General features: G+C 48.2%; 1 protein-coding gene across 4 annotated transcripts in view; it reads left to right on the top strand.

The window, feature by feature from the left end:
* The window catches only part of PKM (pyruvate kinase M1/2), an 87,363-nt gene that overhangs the window by 47,966 nt on the left and 19,248 nt on the right, over nucleotides 1–20,149 (top strand). For 2 of the 4 annotated variants that reach the window (XM_050796324.1, XM_050796323.1), the window contains exons 1-2: nucleotides 16,721–16,742; nucleotides 18,730–18,896. In XM_050796324.1, coding sequence (XP_050652281.1) covers nucleotides 18,743–18,896 — 154 coding nt within the window. In that variant the 5' untranslated portion in view covers nucleotides 16,721–16,742; nucleotides 18,730–18,742. Of the gene's footprint in view, nucleotides 1–6,447; nucleotides 6,522–6,601; nucleotides 6,723–16,720; nucleotides 16,743–18,729; nucleotides 18,897–20,149 lie in introns of those variants that run through there. The other 2 variants (XM_050796321.1, XM_050796322.1) reach the window with 2 other exon arrangements.

Raw genomic sequence — 20,149 nt, 5'->3', positions numbered from 1 at the left:
TGGGTCATGTAATTCCTCTTAGAGCCCTCCTCCCCCAGGAGAAGTGGGAATAAGGTAGGCTGCAGTTCATTTGAAGATTCATTGGCTCCTTTGAACACAGGACTTGCCACAAATGCATCAGACCTCTCCTCCTCTCACAGTGAGCCAGAGATGCCACTATAAGTTAAAAATTATTTTGCTGGCCAGGCACGGTGGCTCATGCCTGTAATCCCAGCACTTTGAGAGGCCAAGGTGGGCGGATCACGAGGTCAGGAGATCGAGACCATCCTGGCTAACACAGTGAAACCCTGTCTCTACTAAAAATACAAAAAAAATTTAGCCGGGTGTGGTGGTGGGTGCCTGTAGTCCCAGCTACTCGGGAAGCTGAGGTAGGAGAATGGCGTGAACCCGGGAGACAGAGCTTGCAGTGAGCCAACATGGCGCCACTGCACTCCAGCCTTGGCAACAGAGGGAGACTCCGTCTCAAAAAAAAAAAAAAAAAAAATTATTTTGTTTAGGAGAAGACCCAAAGTCTTCTCAGTCCTAGCTGTCCTTCCTGGGATAAGTGGGTCAGATTAGCTGGCAGCCAATGAGCAAGGGCAGACACAGGTGAAGAGTGGAATTGTGTCAGGGAAAAAGCAGACTGGTGGAACTGAAGCCAGAGGACCCCTGGGGAGGGAGCCACTTGTTCAGGGCTTCACTGATGCCTTCTTATTCTAAGTGCCAGAGTACACCTAGGCAGATTACTTTTGGGGGATAGGGTCTGTTTATAGTGCCACTTGCATCTTTGGGGGCCTGAGCTCTGGCTACATTTACAGGGAAAAAAAAAAGAGCACAGGGCCTCCAAGGGAGTTGCTTGGTGGATAGGATTAGATCACTCTAAGGAGGCTTTGTCCAGTGAACCCAGCATTTCTGGGCTGGAGAAAGATTGCTGGAGGTCACATTGGCTTCCAGGGTCACCTTGGCTAAGATTATACTTCCATCAGAGTGACCAAGGACTCCTTAAGCTTCAACCCTTCCATTCTAAGCACTGATGAGGTTGCAGGAGCCTGGGGAAACCTAGATACACAGTTGCATTCAGAAAACATTCAGTATTTGTTTACTGTCCCTCCCACAGCCTCCCCCCACAACATGGCCTTCCCATACCCATCTCTATTCTAATCAATTTTCCATGCTTAGCTTGAATGTCTCCTCCATGAAGCATGCCCTTTCCACACAGACAGCCTGTTCTCTCTTTATCCCTAACTCTGAAGGCTAACTTTATCTTCCAGGATTTGTCTGGGGAAACTGATATGCCACCCTCATAGGCCTGGAGAAATTGGAGGAGTTTGAAGGAAGAGGTAGAATAGAAGTTGAGGCCAGGCGCAGCGGTTCATGCTTGTAATCCCAGCACTTTGGGAGGCCGAGACAGATGGATCACCTGAGAACAGAAGTTCAAGACCAGCCTGACCAACATGGTGAAACCCCGTCTGTACCAAAAATAGAAAAATTAGCTGGGCATGGTGGTGGGTGTGTGTAATCCCAGCTACTCAGGAGGCTGAGGCAGGAGAATCACTTGAACCCGGGGGGTGGAAGTTGCAGTGAGCTGAGATCACACCATTGCACCCCAGCTTGGGCAACAGAGCAAGACTCTGTCTAAAAAAAAAAAAAAAAAAAAAGTTCACCTGGGCTTGGTGCAGTGACCCACACCTGTATGTAATCCCAGCACTTTGGGAGGCTGAGGCAAGCAGATCACTTGAGCCTAGGAGTTTGAGACCAGTCTGGGCAACAGTGAGACCCCATCTCTACATTTTATTTATTTAGAGACACAGTCTCCCTCTTGTCGCCCTGCCTGGAGTGCAATGGCACAATCTCAGCTCACTGCAACCTCCGCCTTCTGGGTTCAAGCGATTCTTCTGCCTTAGCCTCCTGAGTAGCTGGGATTACAGGTGGCCGCCACCACGCCTGGCTAATTTTTTCTATTTCTAGTAGAGACGGGGTTTCGCCATGTTGTCCAGGTTGGTCTCGAACTCCTGACCTCAGTTGATCTGCCCTCCTCGGCCTCCCAAAGTGCTGGGTTTACAGGCGTGAGCCACCAAGCCTGGCCCTGGCTAATTTTTAAATTTCACGTAGAGGCTGGGCGTGGTAGGCTGCCCTGGAAATTGAATTGTCCTGAGAGAACACTGCCATTTCAGAGAGAGGCTAAGATGTCACATAATTGATGTAAGGCTTGTAATCTCACCCTCTTCATCAGGGCCAAAGCTTGTCTTTAGGCTCCAGGATTAGGTTCATTGTGGTTGTTGACACACCTACCACCCCTTCTCCAGGGACTCCAAATGATTTTAGAGAGTTAAACCATTAAACTGTAGATTCTGTGGTCAAGAATCCAAACAGAAAACATACCAATTTCCACCTATACTCACACCAAAATCCAGTGAACCTAGCAGTTTCCCCTCCCATCCTGGTCAAGTCCAGGAACACAGTGGAAGAGCTGGCTCTAGGGGGAGAACCCTGTGTCCTCCTTCAGCAACCCCCGTTTCCTGTAGTCCTGACCTGTTACTGGGTCAAAGAAGTGATGGCCCAGAGAAGGGCAAGCTTATATTCAGGAAGACATTCTGGCTCTGGTCAGAAGGTGTTTGTGGAAAAAACCAACTCAGACTGTAGTTTTCCTCTGTTCTCACACCACCCCTACAACAATCAACACAGACTTCTGTGACCAAATATGTGGGGGGTTTTCCCTCACACCAAGCAGGCAATCAGTTCTGCTGCAGGCATCATCTGGGTGTCCTCCAGTTCAATTCTGGCACTGTACCTGGTGATAATGTCAGATTCCACAGGTTGAGGTCCCAGTCCCCAAGACTGCCCCCGGTTTGGACATCAGTAGTTAGTATGGGTCTCCAGAACTTCTGTCTGACCAACTTCAATTTGGGATTCCCATGATCCCCTTTTTGGGTTCAATTAATTTGCCACAGAGGCTCACAGAACTCAGGGAAACACATTTACTGGTTTATTACAAGGGATATTATAATGAATACAGATGAAGAGATGCACAGGGCCAGGTATGGGGGAAGGGGCATGGAAGCTCCATGCCCTCCCTGGGAGTGATACCCTCCAGGAACCTCCTATCTGAAAGCCCTCCAAATCCTGTCCTCCTAGGCCTTTTATGGAGACTTCCCCTTTTATGGAGACTTCCTTGGATAGGCATGATTGATAATCATGTAGAAATGTGCTTGGACCAAAAGATATGATCTCATACTGATAGTCTAGACTGAGTGAGGGAACCCAGCAAGGCCTGTCGAGATTTGTCTTGGCCTCTGTGCAGCATTCCGTCCTCCAAGGTACAGGGCAGGACCCCTTCTGAAATGGGGGTCTTACAACCTACCATCAGAAAAGGTATGACAAATAACTTATTTATAGCCAGATCCAAGACACCAAGTTGGGGGAAGATTTCTGCCTTGGGGGAAAAGGAACAGGTCAAAGGAAGGCAGAAGAAGGTCAGAGAGGGAGAGAGAGAATTCTGTTCTCTGAGGCCTGCTTCTGAGCCTAAAGTGCCCCCAACATTATAAACAAAAGACTAACAAGAGCTGTGGGAGTTTAAGCAAGGAACTTTGGATGAAAACGTGTGTATGTGTGTGTGTATCACACAAGGACAGCCCCCAGGACTAGTCAATTCCCAAAGAAAGAGGATGCCTATTGGGCAGTGTTGGACTCATTCACATACATCATCAAACCCCACCATAAAAGTAAATTGTCCTCAATTTACTTTTGAGGAACTGGACTTCTACACATTAAAAATTACAATATTTGGTCATAGGGCTAGTGGGTGGAACTGGAACTAAGCTATGATGGAACCGAAGCTTGATTTTTTTTTTTGAGACAGAGTCTTACTGTTAGCCAAGCTGGAGTGCAGCGGCGCAATCTTGGCTCACTGCAACCTCCGCCTCTTGGGTTCAAGCGATTCTCTTGCCTCAGCCTCCCGAGTAGCTGGGACTATAGGTGCGTGCCACAACGCCTGGTTAATTTTTTGTATTTTTAGTAGAGATGGGGTTTCACTGTGTTAGCCAGGATGGTCTCGATCTCCTGACCTTGTGATCCGCCCACCTCGGCCTCCCAAAGTGCTGGGATTACAGGTGTGAGCCATGGCACCTGGCCTCCAAGTTTGATCTTCTATACTTATCAGCAAAAGGAAAATTGCCTTAAATTCAGTGTGACAAATTTTTACTATGCACTTATTTATTTTTTGAGATGGAGTCTCGCTCTGTTGCCAAGGCTGGAGTGCAGTGGCGCCATCTCAGCTCACTGCAACCTCTGCCTCCTGGGTTCAAGTGATTCTCCTGCCTCAGCCTCATGAGTAGCTGGGACTACAGGCGCCCGCCACCACGCCAGGCTAATTTTTGTATTTTTAGTAGAGACGGGGTTTCACCATGTTGGCCAGGATGGTCTCAATCTCCTGACCTCGTGATCTGCCTGCCTCGGCCTCCAAGTGCTGGGATTACAGGCGTGAGCCACCGCACCTGGCCTATTATGCATCTAATGTGAGCAAGGATTCGTTGGATTTGTCTCTGCCAGAGGCTTATGGACAGCATTTCTAGAACTGTCAGATCAAAATCTGCAACTGAGGAGTAACAGTTTGCCATCAATTCTACATGTGCATTTCAGTCTTGGGAATATATCTAGATTTAGAACTTTTTTGTTGTTTTTGAGACAGGGTCTGTCTCTGTCACCGAGGCTGGAGTGCAGTGGAGCGATCTCTGCTCACTGCAACCTCCACCTCTCGGATTCAAGCCATTCTGCCTCAGTTTCCCGAGTAGCTGGGATTACAGACGTGCACCACCACGCCCAGCTAGTTTTTGTATTTTTAGTAAAGATGGGATTTCGCCACGTTGGCCAGGATGGTCTCAACTCCTGGCCTCATGTGATTCGCCCGCCTCGGCTTCCCAAGGTGTTGGGATTACAGGCGTGAGCCACCGCACCCAATTTAGAACTTTAAAATACAACATGGTCCAGCATCGGCCAGATCCTTGCCATCCCAGTGCTGTCCATCACTGTTCTTAGTCCTCAGCTTAGGGGCCAAAGAGGGCCTTTTATGCCATCCCTCTTTCTCTGACAGGGAGCAATCTAACTCTCCCTAGGGGGGGTATGTCTTTTTTTCTTCTCAACAACTTCATGTTCTTTCACCACCTTAATAATCAAGCATTTCCTTCTCAACAACAGCTAAAGTGACCAGGAAAGGCTTACAGAAGAAAGTGAAAAATTTTTATCTCACTTCAAACAGAAATTTACTTTTAGGCTGTCACTGTCTCATCCCAGCTTATCTGAGCTAACAGGAAGCGAATGAAGGCCTGTGATTCAGCTGCAGGCAGCGGGTAAGCCTGAGCAGGTCACACTCATTTGGTCTCTTTTGCCAGGAAAAGAAAAAAAGAACCTGAGAGAACGGTCTTCACATTTTGAATGCGCAACATTGTATCTGTGAATGAAGGCAAGAGTTAACAGCTGTTTAATTGATAACTGCTCGCATCATTGGTTGCTGGCTAACAATTGGGAAATCGGAAAATGTCTTGTAGAAAAATGTAAGAAAAGTTCCAACAATATTGACTTAAATTCATGACAAGGTGAAAACAGAAATGCTGACTCCTGCATAGGTTATCGGCTCTAATGTTCTGACTTGATATTTCCAGATGCCCAGCTCTGCGCTAATATCAACGCCGTCTATTTGCTTTTTACTCTCAGGCATTCGCTCTGCAGGATTCCAGACCCTACTAAATTATTCACATGGCCCCAACCTGTCCTTCCTTGTTCCGCGGTTCTAAGACAACAAATGGTCCTAAGAGGAAAAGGGCCTCGCGCTCCCGCTCCAGGCCCACTTCGCAGTCCCTAGTTCTCCCTACTGCCGCTCCAGTGCCAGAGCCCCTCCGAAGGCGGTCGAGACCTCCAACCACGCACAAGTCTGCAGCTCTCCCCAACTTCCCGTTCAGCTCAGTCTCCGAGGGTGCGCCAGGGCAGACACCCGGAGGACTGGGGAGTGGCAGGGCGGGGCCGGGAGAATGCTCCCCCGGAACCCATAAATCTGGGCCCTGCCCAGGTAGGCCGGGACAGTTGGGGTGGCCTGGGCCGAGAGCCAAGAAGAGACCTCATCTGGCAGCCCAACTTGGCGGCAACAGGTGGCCCTGCGCCCGGGGGTCTAGGAGGGAAGTCGCTCTAGGGGCGGGCTCCGCTGCCCCGCCGCGTTCCCATTGGCCGTCAGGTTCCTTAAACTGTGGCTCTGAATCTGTGTCCTTCCGCCGCAGAATTTAGTACCCCCGAAAGGGCAACCTACCCGCGCTTTCTGCCGCCGCCACCGCGCTTCCTCCTGAAGGTGACTGCGCCCGCAAAGACGCAGGGGGCGGGGCCCGGGTCGCCGGGAGCCGAGATTGGACAGAGGGCGGGGCGGCGGAGGGATTGCGGCGGCCCGCAGCGGGATAACCTTGAGGCTGAGGCCCCTGCTACTCGCACAGCAGCTGCACGTCCCTGGGATCCACATCTCTTCCAATTTGCAGCGTAGCCCGAGTCGGTCAGCGCCAGAGGTGAGCGGTGCAAGAGGCTGCGCCATCTGTCCCCACCAAGGGCCCGTGCACCCGACTAGTGCGGAATCCCGTCGCGCCGGCCGGCCCCTGGCACGCAGGCGGGGCAGCGCAGGATCCGGGGCATGTGGGACGCGGTGGAGCTCAGAGACTGGAGAACGGCTCCTCAGAAGTCCCCAGCGCCGTTCCTTCCAGATCAGGCGGGTCCGCCGGCTCCTTTCCCGTCCCAGCCCTACCCCCTCATTCTGGTCCCATCCTCCTGCCCCAATCCTCAATGCGCCTCCATCCTTGCCTGCCTTCTCTCGGTCCCTCGTGATTGATTCCACCCTTGCCTCCCCTTTCTCCGCGCCCTCTGTTCCGTGCTCGTTTGTTCCACTTCCTCCTCAAGTCCGGTCCTTCCACCCACTCCTCTTAAACCTGTGCTTGCCCCTTCGTTCTAATGGCTTCCGTGTAACTTACTGAAACTCGGTTCTGGTTCCCCTCCCGGGTCCATGCTCCATTCATGCGCGACCGCCCTTCCTGCGCCCCAGTTCCCTCTTGCCGCCCCTCCCCCTGCTCGCTGGTCACGTCCGCTCTCCCGCATCCCCCTCCTCGCCTGGCATGTCGCCTCCCTCCCTCTCTGCTCTGGTCGCGCCCGCCCACTTGCTCCGGTCTCCGAGCGCGGTCCCGCGGCCCTTTTCCATCACCGCCTCCCAACTCCCAGCAGGCTCGGGCGGTGCTGGGGCCCCGTGTCCGGGGCGGGCGGGCGGAGGGCTGGGCTGGGTCGCCCGCGCGGCGGGCGGGATGCGGCGGCCCGGGAGCAGCTGGAGGCTTACGTAACGTTGGCCTGCCCCGCTGCCGGGAGGCAGGGCGGCTGCCCCTGCGGCGCGGTGCTGTCCCATGCGACCGGGATTAGATGGGTGGCCTGCGAGGGTCTGGGAATGGCTCGGGACCCGCGAGCTCTCCCGGCCCTTGCCGGGTGGCCACCAGGGACCACGCTCCATCTCGCCGCGGCCGGGCTGCACGTAGCGGCCGCGCCCAGGGTCCACCCCGCTTCACCGGGCGGTGGCCTTGGGCCGCGTAACGGGCCGTAGAAACGTCTGCAGGCTTCGCTGGGGCCTGCCGGCCCTCGCCCGATCCGCGCCTTTCCGGCACGTTTTTTTCTTTTCGTTTTTTCTTTTTTCTTTTTTTTTTTTTTTTTTTTTTTTTTTTATTATCCAGCAGGTTTTTTTTTAACACATGCGCCCTGATTGTGGAACGCGGAGGCCGCGGGGTGGGGTGGGGGTGGGCTCTGGTTACTGAGGGGGCAGGAAATCTGTGGCGTTCACTCAACGCAAACGGTGTGGGTCAAGGGCTCTTTGGGGGTCGGAGTTAGAGACCAGAATGACTGGACGAGTCATAGCCCACCGAGCTCACAATCTTAAAATGTATACCCGGTAATGCTGGGAGTGGGGCACGAGCTTCCTGCTGTGGGAGGGAGGGGGACAGGAAGCCTCGTAAGGTCTCACCAGGTGGCAAGCACACTGGATTAGAAGATGCAGGAAAGCACCTTCCAGTCTGAAGGTCATTTAAAGACTAGTCATGGAAAGGCATCCCTGGGCTTCTTAATCTGCATACTCCAGACCCAGGGCTTGGACCTTTGCTGGTACGGGTTAAAGTGAGGCCGACAGTGAAGGTCCACGTGGAGAGAGACATCGGGAAGTTGTCAGAAAGGCTTTTAGAATCAGGTTTGACTCATTAATTTCCCGAGACTGATTGAAGGAGTTCAGCTGCTACACCTCAGCTTCCCCTGGGAAAACTGGGAGTAACATTTTCCTCATGATGGTTGAAAGGATTCATGCCTACGTGGATGTTGCATACTCAGTTAAGTGTCTAATCTCTGGCGAAATACCCAGAAGAAAAGCCTGTGAATGAATATATTATTTTCGAGCACAATTACTTAGTCCAGAATTGAGCATAAGGGCCTTGATTCATTATCTTACTGCTGTCCGCAAACGCCTGCAGCTAATCGTGGGGAATCAGGCTCTCTAACCACGTGTCTCCTGGAAACCAGTCCCCCCAGGGATCTGGTTTAATATTGACAAAGTCACTGATAATGTAACTTTCCAACTCTCTGCTTGGAGCAGATGCTCTTTGATCATCTGAGATTGGGACCTCTAGACAAAGGCAGGCAAGGAGGGGCTGAGTTAAGCCTTCGGTGTTCCCCTGTAAGTGGAATACCTCTTAACAGGGGAACATTCCAGCCCTTGACTTGCTCTGCCTGCTGGTGAGATTAGGATTGGAGCCAGGATCAGTAACCCCCAGTTGGCCATCTTGAGGGCGTGGCTACTCCCGAGGCCACAGAGGAGATAGAGGTCAGGACTCCCCGGCTGCAGCATTGTTAGCAAATAATTTGCCCTTTGGTGGCCTGAGGTGCTGTGGGGGCAGGAGTGGGCTGTCTTGTGGGGAAGGGAAATGTAACGCATCACCAAATCTGTGGGGGAGTGGGGCTCTGTGGGGAAGATGACTCAACCTGTCAATTATTCTGCTTTTGAGAGAATTATCTTCGCTGGGTGAGTGGGGAAACTACGTAGTGGTTCTTGCAGGCTTAAAAAGTCCCTTTTCTTTCAGTGAGTCAAATAATGAAGCATGCATTTCCCCTAATTAAAAATGCCTCAACTTCGGAGCTTGCGGTGAGCCGAGATCGCGCCACTGCACTCCAGCCTGGGCGACAGAGCTAGATTCCGTCTCAAAAAAAAAAAAAAAGTGCCTCAACTAAGTGAAAAATGATTGGTCCGGGTCACCTGGTTCTCTGTACTGCCTTAAGAACTTAGGTGCAGAGTGGCAGAGCCCGGTGCCCAGCTAATGCAGTCTGTGCAGCTTCATTCCTGGCCCTTTTGTAGCGGGCACAGCAGCCTCTCCTGGGACATGATTAATGATGACTTAAAGAAGGTTCTTGAACTCATTTCTCAGTTACTGACTTGAACCAAAATGTATGGATGTTGGTCTCCTGTCTAGCACAGCTGCTTTCATTCTAAGCATTGTGTTAGAAATAATGTATTCATATTTTAGCAAAGAGCATCATTAGCTCTTTAAGAACTGTACCCCCAGTGACTTAGCAAATTTGGTGGCTGTGACTCTAAACAGCTAGCACTTTATGGGAGTTGCTTCTGTGCCTTGAATGTTGTGACACTGATGTGGGGTCACAGGAAAAACCATTTTATTTCTTAAAGCTGTTTGTTTCTTAATATTGAAGCAATGGAAGAAATGAGGAAATGGCCATGGGCAGGAAGATAGAAAAAAATGCAGCAGTTACATTACAAACTCACTTTACTTGGGTTTTAGTTCATTTTAAAGCTTCAGGGTTTTTTTGTTTTTGTTTTTGTTTTTTTTTTTTTGAGACAGTTTTGCTCTTGTTGCTCAGTCTGGAGTGCAATGGTGCGATCTTGGCTCACTGCAACCTCCGCCTCCTGGGTTCAAGCGATTCTCCTGCCTCAGCCTCCTGAAGTAGCTGGAATTACAGGCACCTGCCACCACGCCCAGCTAATATTTTTGTATTTTTAGTAGAGATGGGGTTTCACCATGTTAGCCAGGCTGGTCTTGAACTCCTGACTTAGGTGATCCACTGGCCTGAGCCTCCCAAAGTGCTGGGATTACAGGCATGAGCCACCACGCCTGGCCTGCTTCAGCTTTTATGAAGGCAAATCCGGATGTGTTATCTTGGCCAAGAGCTAAGACTGAGACCAGAGTACAGGAAAATGACTCATTTGACATTACCCTTCTTTCTGAATCACTCCAAAAGCCCACAGTCAAATCCCAATTTAACTGATATACCACAAGAATGCATTGCCCCTGTGAGCAGAGTTTTATTGCAACTTCGAGGGTCTTTGTGAGATTGGTTTATTTGGTATGAGGTCTTAAGGATTTTAAGTTGTCCCTTTAAGCATCAGTTCTGATACAGATGGGAATAGAGCTAGACAACCAGATATATGAAGACCATTTGTGATACCACCTTACTTTTGGGGAGCTTGCATTTTTTTACCAAGGGGCAGACTGAATAATTGAGTAATTTGAATACTTGGTGCATTGTTAAAGAAGCTGTTGGGGGAAGGTGAGCCTGGGTGAGTGGTGGAGGGTGGCGTGCAGCATCTGCTGGGCTTTCCGGCCTCTTGGTATGACTGCTCAGCTCAGGAGTTGGGGGCTTTAGGGCCCCCACCACCCAGTGCGGCGAAGCCCCGCCCCTGCAGTGGTTTGTGCTTGTCTGCACGTAGGAGGGAGCAAGCCGGCTGCAGTACCTTCGGTGGCCTCTGAGACTCACCTCCCCCACTTCTGTCCGTAGACAAAGCTCCTGGGGAGCTCTAAGCCTCTTTCCTCATGCCAGCAAGCAGTCTTGGAAGCAGGCTGGGGCTGCGGTGGGAGAGATGCCAAGACCAGTTATTCAAGGGCAGTGAGGTTGCCAGTCCTAGCATTTCAGACTGTGGACCAGCACAGCTGCTGGCTGAACACTGCAGTCAAGATTCTCTGAAGGGAGTCCTATCCCTTCCAAACATCTTCAGTTTACTTACAGATAATGTTTCTTCATATTTTATTTTATTTTTTTGAGATAGAGTCTTACACTGTAACCCAGGGTAGAGTGCAGTGGCACAATCTCAGCTCACTGCAAGCTCCGCCTCCCAGGTTCACGCCATTCTCCTGCCTCAGCCTCCTGAGTAGCTGGGACTATAGGCGCCCACCACCACGCCAGGCTAATTTTTTTGTATTTTTTAGTAGAGACGGGGTTTCACCATGTTAGCCAGGATGGTCTCGGTCTGCTGACCTCGTGATCCGCCTGTCTTGGCCTCCCAAAGTGCTGGGATTACAGGCATGAGCCACCGCGCCCAGCCATGTTTCTTCAGTTTTAAACAACTGATGTCTCCCTTGGCAATGAATAAAAAAGAACTACTCATCAATGGAATCAGTCAGGGCACATAAGACCCACTGTGTCCACCATGCCATTTCAGAGGAGATTCGATTGAGTTAAGCAGGGAAATAGAGATGTCGTAAACATTGAAACTATCTCGGTATCCCTCTTTGGTTATTAACATTAGATGAGCAGAAAAACAAATGTCACCCATCAGATGGGCAAACATTTAAAAAGTCTGGCAGTACCAAGGGAAAAAGGTGTGGAATGCAGCAACTCAACGTTGATTGATACAGCCACTTTGGAGAGCAAATCAGCCATATTTAGTAAAAATAGAAATAAACATACCCCATGACCTAAAACTTCAATTTCTGGATATATAGAAACTCATACAGTACAGGGAGACATGTACTACAAGAGTAAAGTATTGATTAATAGAGGAAAACTAGTTTAATGGGGAGGGGGAGTGGCCATCAGTAAGGGAGTCCATAAATAAAATTGTCTGTTGTACAGTGGACTAGTGTAACAGTTCAAATGAATTAGCTAGATCCATATACCCACTGGATGGATCTTGAATGTGCTGCTGAGTGAAAAACAAGTTACGGCCGGGCGCGGTGGCTCAAGCCTGTAATCCCAGCACTTTGGGAGGCCGAGGCGGGCGGATCACGAGGTCAGGAGATCGAGACCATCCTGGCTAACACGGTGAAACCCCGTCTCTACTAAAAATACAAAAAGAAATTAGCCGGGCGTGGTGGCGGGTGCCTGTAGTCCCAGCTACTCCGGAGGCTGAGGCAGGAGAATGGCGTGAACCCGGGAGGCGGAGCTTGCAGTGAGCCGAGATCGCGCCACTGCACTCCAGTCTGGGCGACAGAGCGAGACTCCGTCTCAAAAAAAAAAAAAAAAAAAAAAAAAAAAAGAAAAACAAGTTACTCAGTGATATATACAGTGTACCACTTAGGGCATTAAGAAAACCACAATATTATAGGGTTTCAGTATAGATATAGATACACTGTACATAGACTTCAGTGAACTGGAAGGATACAGAGTTCATGACAGTGATTGGGTGTCAAAATGCATGATGTGGCTGGGTGCAGTGGCTCAGGCCTGTAATCCCAGCACTTTGGGAGGCTGATGCAGGAGGATCACTTGAGGCCAGGAGATGGAGACCAGCCTGGGCAACATCACAAGATTCCCATCTCTATTTAAATAAATAAAATAGAAAAAAGAGTTCATGATGGAGGTGGAAAGGGTTGGAGGAGCTTGGGGATGGGGAAAAAATGAACTGTATAAAATTATAATTTTTTTTTTTTTAAGAAAGTAAAGAGGGCCAGGCGCAGTGGCTGACGCCTGTAATCCCAGCACTTTGGGAGGCTGAGGCGGGCGGATCACGAGGTCAGGAGATTGAGACCATCCTGGCTAACACGGTGAAACCCCGTCTGTACTAAAAATACACACACACACACAAATTAGCCAGGCGTGGTGGCAGGCGCCTGTAGTTCCAGCTACTTGGGAGGCTGAGGCAGGAGAATGGCATGAACCTGGGAGGTGGAGCTTGCAGTGAGCTGAGGTCATGCCACTGCACTCCAGCCTGGGCAACAGAGTGAGACTCCATCTCAACCAAAAAAAAAAAAAAGAAGAAGAAAGTAAAGAAAATACAGCTCAGCCTTTATTTGTGTTTTTTTTTTTTTTTTCCTTTTTTTTCTGAGACAGAGTTTTTCACTCTGTTGCACAGGCTGGAGTGCGGTGGTGCGATCTCTGTTCACTGCAATCTGCACTTCTTGAATTCAAGCAACTCTGTGCCTCAGCCACCCAAGTAGCTGGGATTACAGGTGCGCGCCAGGCTAATTTTTGTATGTTTAGTAGTGACAGTGTTTCGCCATATTAGCCAGGCTGGTCTCGAACTCCTAGTCCCAAGTGATCTGCCCACCTCAGCCTTTCAAACTGTTGGGATTACAGGCGTGAGCCACCACAGCCGGCCATGGCTCAGTGTTAATGGTCAGTTCTGGGTGGTAGAGATGCAGATGTTAAAACTTTTTTTTTCTTTAATTCATAACAAAATAGAAGCAAACCTATAAAGGCTATTGTAGGAAGACCAGTCATACTAACTAGTTCAGTGCTCTTGGAGAGTTGGCACTGCCTTTCCTCCTTTATTGCCCCAACTAGAATGCAGGGCAGCCCTTCCATTAAATGCTGAGCCAGTGCCTCACTTTGCTGAGGCCATAACCCGCCTTAGTTGCACTTAAGAGGACCCTAAATCGGGATTCCTGGTTCTAGAGTGTGGATATCATACCCAGAAACACCACCCTACTTTTAATTCTAGTAAGGAGGCACCATGTCCCAAGGCAACTAACGCTTCCCCCAAACCACCTCCTTCAGGCTGAAACCAGTTGTCTGCACCGAGCAGCTGGGATAGAGCCAGGAAATACTCGGCATCTGAGGATACTGAGGGTTCTCTGACTTAGGACTTCTTCATCTGAAGTTGAGTGGTCTTTTGGGGAAGTAGGCCTGTTTAGCATCAGCTGCTCTTCCCTATTCCACACTGTAGCTGGAAATAGGACCTTAGGTTCCTGTTGACAAGTCATTTACTTTTAGCCCTGAAGAAATAAAAGAGCCAAGTGTTTTGTGTTTTTTTTTTTTTTTTTTTTTAAAGCAAGGGAATTTTACTAGAACCTGTAAGTGGGCTCATTTTGTTCTGTGTAGCTTGGTAACACCATACTGCTTTATGCTGTGGGGCCTGCTGGGGTTAAAGTGTGGGCTTCAGACCCAGGTCTCTTAGCTAGAAGATATCTCATCCTCTGTATCCTGCACCCATATGCAAATACGCTATTGTCATTATCCTTAACTGTATATGAAGACGGACAGTGCCTACTCCAGACCTTACTAGGTTCTGCTGGCCCATCACCCATTTTGATCATGTTGCTGGCCTAGTTTGATTAGGGCAAATCTTAGAAATTCCATTTCCATTGTTGAGGAAGAGAGCTAGAGAGCAGGCTGACCCGAATGCCAGAATATCATGATGCAAACTTTCTAATGGATGCTGGTGTTCTGAAGAGTTGAGGGTTGAAAGGCCTTCATGATGGCTTGAAGATGTAGGTAGCAAACTGACGTCACAGCGAGGAACGCAATCTTGTGTACCTACTGGCAACGTTGGAGAGAGAAAGTGAGCATCAGGTGCCACCATTTTACAGTTGATCTGTGTGAGGTTGGTATCGGAGCATAATTGGTACAAAGTAAAAATGACTTAGGCAGATGCAGACTCACGGGCCAGGCTGGTTTATTAGGGCAGAATGATTTGGTCCTTTGTGAAAGAATTGGTGGAGTGAAGCGTGAATCTTTCCCAGCGCAACCCAACAACAGTCCTGGCCCTAAGAAGTGGAGCATGGGAGCTGGGTGTGGTTCGTGCCTGTAGTCCCAGCTACTTGGGGTGCTGAGGCTGGAGGATCGTTTTGAGGGTGCAGTGAGCTATAATATATAATGTAATATAATATAATATAATCATACCACTGCACTCCAGCCTGAGTGACAGAGTGAAAGCCTGTCTCAAAAAAAAAAAGGTTGGAGTGGGGAGTGTTGGGTATTTTTTATGATTTTTGTCTCCTGGTTTCTGACGAATGGCCGAAAAATTGTGTCTGACACAAAGGAAACTAATACAAAGAGCCAGGAACTGTCTGAGATGAGAAAGGAAAGGGAGAATAGGGCATCTGGAGCTGAGCTGTGATTGTGCCTGTTCCAACCTGTAACTCCAGACTAAGGCCTCTTAGAGGTGGTGTCTCCTTTCTCACAGAGGAGACATGGCTCTGAGGAAGATCTTACTGCAGGGGCTCGGGCTCAAGAATAAGGCTCCTGGACCTGGGCACGGTGTGTGCTGCTGTCAGTGGATACGCCAGGCTTCCACTGCTGGCTGGAGGTTGGCTCTGCATGTCTGTGCCTTCCTAGGAGGAGGATGCAGTAGTGAGTCAGACTGGCATGGGTGGGGCCACATGTCCTGGCAGGCACTGTCCGGGCAACAGGCATGAGGGAGAGGAGTCTTTCCCAGAAGCCTGCCCTGAGAAACCAAGACTGGGCTGCTTTCCTGGCGCCAAGGGAGAGTCCAGTGAGTGTTTTACATACAACTCTAGGTAGGTGGTTGGTGGTGTGGGCAGCTTGTGCTGGGTAGAGGATTTTGGAGAAAGCAGGAGAGCTCTGGCCCTCCCTGCAAGGGAGGCTTCTGGTCAGAGCCTGAGGAAAGACCTGAGCTTGAGGTATGGGGTCTCTGGCTCGAAGAGAGCATTAAGGATGCATGAGATCTGAAGTCTGGATGAACTTGCTGACAGGCAAGCTTTTTTTTTTGACTGCTAGTGTGTAAATCCACTATAGAAATTTTCATTTGTCATTCTTGTACTTATTGGCCAAAAATTAGAGCTTATAGGCATCAGATTTAATTTGAGATAGTTGAAATAGGGTTTGTGTTTGAGGCCAATATAATTTTATCTGCTAATGGCATCTTCTGGACTTGGAGGCAGCCCTTCTGTACCAGAACATTGTCACAAAGCTTTTACTGTAAAGCTTGAGAACAGACTAGTTTGCTGGATTTGGGCATGTAACTAACAGATTTGAGGCATGGGATTATCCTATGGACTTTTTTTTTTTTTGCTTTGAGGTTCTGACTATATTAAGGTTGACCACTTTAAGCCATTGAAACTCTCCTATAATACATTTGTGATGTAGGGCCTAAGACATGTTTGTTTGATTTTTTTTTTTTGAGACATGTATCTTTGCTATCTTTTAAAAGCAGATTATTCTTGAAGTGCATAGAGCAGCAACCGATTAATGGAATTGGTATCTTCACATTTCATTTACTTCCTCCCAACAATTTTATAGGATGCATATAAATATTTCCAAAAAAGGTGTACATAATTTCTTACTATAAAAGTATTTTTATTTTATATCAGTAAATTTGTTAATAAAGAGGAATTTTTGTTGTTGTTGTTGTAATCCTACCACCCCAATGACATCCTATTAAAATATCAGTATATATCCTCCCAGGTCTTTTAGGTATGTTTAATTTGGTGTCCCTTCCCCACTCCCAAAAGGGGAGGGACCAGGTTCTTGTATAGAATAGTGGAATGTTAGTAGATCACGTGTTTAAAGAGACATAACAGCTGAATCTGTAGAGCAGCTGCCACCTGGATACCTGGTTATTAAGGTAATTTTTCCATTACCCCAAAGAGCTTTAGTTACACTCAGCTTTTACCTTAATCCTTGTACAGCTCTCCAGGGCACACTTTATTCAGCTCTGAGCGGTCTTTGCAAGTGAGGCCAAGGAGCCAACCTGAGCCAAAAGGAGAGCATTATGTCACCGGAAGCCCAAGCCCAGAGAACCAAAGGTATGACCTGATATTCAGTGGCCCCAGCCAGGTCTTTACAAGAAGACCCTGATATCTCAGGTCTAAGAAGAGCCAGCTGATGGTTTTTAAAAAGAGTGGAATTAGTTACTCTGACCCACTTATTCAGATCTTATTTTGTTCACAATGTAGTCCCCAGATTGTAGGCCCATTGGAGGCCACAGCAAGGCCTTTGTGTTCCAACTGGCCTGCTGTGCCATCTCTCAGTAATGTTCCCTTAACAGCCAGACTTCCCTAAGCCCAGCTGGGAGCTCTGAAGGTATGCCAGCCCCCCCTTAACCATGAGTGTAGGGAGAGGGACCAGGGCGCCCCAGGCTTTCCTGTCAGTAATGTAGAAGTTTCTCAGATTTAGGGACGGGGGAGCAGAGGCATAACTTTGATTCTGACAAAGAGGCATTCAGAGAGACTGAAAGGTCATTTAACAAACACTAGAATGCTTCCACTTACTAGGTGCTAGGAAATACAAAACCATATAGGTCCTGGAAGAGAGGATACATAGTAGATATTAGAGGCTTAGGAAATACAGTTGAAATGAAGAATGGATTTGCCACGTTGAATAGTTAGTTGGTATCTTATTTCCCCATTTTAAAAGTTTTAGAATCTGTGGTTGAGGACTTGTGGCCATCAGTTTTCCATAGCCGACAGACTGTTCACTATTGCCTTCAGAGCTCTTTGGACCTTAACAGGCCTTCTTTGGAGATGGCAGAGATGGGTTTAGATGCATACTCTGCTGGAGCCACCCAGAGAGCCCACAAAGTCAGGGATGGAACAGGGTAAAGGAGTAAGGGTCATATGTGTGAGATGCCTTGATTTGGAACTTTGAGATTTAGGAAGAGATGGGGAAGGGCTAAAGAGGGACTTGTTTCTGAGCCTTGCTTGGCTGAAGCATTTAGGCTAAAGCGTTTTAGAAAGAGTAGCCCTTGGTCTGAGAACTCAAGGAAACAACTTTCTGATGAGAAATGTAGCAAGCTTCTGGTTCACATCCTTACCTGATAGTTCTTCAAACACTGCCTGGAAGCTTCTCCTGAGCCTTTGTCTCTAATCAGCTAACTAAGAGGCTGAGCGAGTTTAGTTGTAAGTCATTAATGAAGAAAGCAAAGGTCGGGGCCATTGTCAGGATTGTGACCTGGGCTAGTTAATTACCTGGAACTGATGGTCTGTGTTACAGAGTGGTGGTATACTTGTCAGGCTTAGAAAAGAAAACAGGATGTGTATCAAAAATCTTTTGGGGAAAAGATTTGACCAGCAACTTTAATTTCTCTATGTTGCAGCTATCCTGTTAATGTAGTTGTGATAATTTTAGAATTATACCAGTGCCCTTATGTTATCCTTGCTTTGCAAATTGCAAATTGCTTTACGTGTCCTAACGTCCTTCTGGCCAACAGTAGATGTGGTTTTAGGTTTAGCCTCCTAGGATGGAAGCTTTTGCATTCAGGGGAATGACTTTGGGTTGGGTGAGGATTGTAAAGAGGCAATGTGGGTGCCCCACGACAAAGCAGCTATTTGTAGCTTTGTGACAACTTGACATACAGAGATCTAGGCTTATCTAGGCACTAAGCTAGGAGTTAGTTGTTTGTATCACTGGAAGATTGGTTATAACTTCCTTCGTTGGAAGCTCCTTCATTGCATGTTAAATGATGTTATTTATAGATAGGGTGGTGGGAAAGCTGTCTAAGTAGATGTCAGCCTAGTGTAAGAGAGACCTGCTTACTGTGGGTGCTTGGGACTGTCAGCAGTAGGTGCGAGGTTTTAACTTGTTCAGTAAGGTCCATTTCCATTGTTCACCATCTTGTGAACCCTTTGTCTAACAGGAGCAACCACATAACCACAGCATGTCTGGCTTCCCTGTGGCTTGTGTACAAAGCGTGCTTATTGAGTTAATGTATAAGCAGGAGACACCCTCCTATGATAAATGGTATATTAACCACTTCTCAGTCTTACCACTCTCTTTCAATTTGTCTGGACCCAGGACCTCAGCAGCCATGTCGAAGCCCCATAGTGAAGCCGGGACTGCCTTCATTCAGACCCAGCAGCTGCATGCAGCCATGGCTGACACATTCCTGGAGCACATGTGCCGCCTGGACATTGACTCACCACCCATCACAGCCCGGAACACTGGCATCATCTGTACCATTGGTGAGTGGGTGTGCCCCTTCCCCAAAAAAAGGGCTTCATGGAAAGTGACCCTTTCTCTCCTGAAAAGACTTAACTAAATGTCCTAACAAACCTAGGTGCTACATGGATGCTACACAGATTCTTATAAAAGGACTCAGGTCATAGGAAGTTGCAGTAAAGAATTAGTATGTGCACAGGATGGCAAATACAGTTAATAAGAGAGTATTAGACATTTCAAAATTGCTAAGATGGCCAGGTATGGTGGCTCCCAGCACTTTGGGAGGCCAAGGTGGGAGGATTGTCTGAGGCTAGAAATTTGAGACCAACCCGAGCAACTTAGACCCTATCTCTCCAAAAAGTAAAAACAAAAGAAAAAAAAAATTAGCCGGGCATGGTGGCATGCACCTGTAGTTCTGACTACATGGGAGGCTGAGAAAAAGATCACCTGAGTCCAGGAGATTGAAGTTGCAGTGAGTCATGATCACACCACTGCACTCCAGTCTGGGAAACAGAGCAAGATCCTGTCTTAGGAAAAAAAATATTGTCTGGGTGTGGTGGCACATGCCTGTAATCCCAGCACTTTGGGAGGCTGAGGTGGGCGGATCACCTGAGGTCAGGAGAACCAGCCTGGCCAACATAGTGAAATCCCATCTCTACTAAAAATAAAAAAAAATAGCCGGGCGTGGTGGCAGGTGTCTATAATCCCAGCTACTTGGGAGGCTGAGGCAGGAGAATCGCTTGAACCTGGGAGGTAGAGGTTGCAGTGAACCGAGACCTGACCATTGCACTCCAGCCTTGGCAACAAGAATGAAACTCTGTCTCAAAAAAAAAGAAAGAAAGAAAAAAGAAAAAAACATTGCTAAGAGTAAATTTCAAATGTTCTCACCACAAAAATGTTAAGTACTTGAAGTCATGGATATGTTAACTAACCTGATTTAATTATTCCACATTGTATCCAAACTGTATGTATTGGATTACATAACTTTGTAACCCAAATTATAAATTACCAGTTTATAATAAAAAACAATTTGTTGCAAAAAGAATCCATATGCTTTAGGTTTTATGCTATAGGCAAAATTTAGAGGGTGTTTTCCTTAGCAGGTCTTTGTAGGAGCAACTTACAGACCTAGGAAAGATCTTTTTAATATGTTCTGTGCAACCAAGATTCTGTGGTTGGACATCTGGCTGGGTTTCAGTGAGGGCGGAGAAGGCTGGCCAAGTCTTAACCTAGGCTTTTCTGATACAGTGGGAGCCTGCAGAATTTGAAGGAAATG

Source organism: Macaca thibetana, chromosome 7 (assembly GCF_024542745.1).
Source record: "Macaca thibetana thibetana isolate TM-01 chromosome 7, ASM2454274v1, whole genome shotgun sequence".
In the NCBI taxonomy this organism is placed as follows: Eukaryota; Metazoa; Chordata; class Mammalia; order Primates; family Cercopithecidae; genus Macaca; species Macaca thibetana.
The sequence above is the reverse complement of the archived record's forward strand: the minus strand, read 5'-3'. Positions and strand labels throughout refer to the sequence as shown.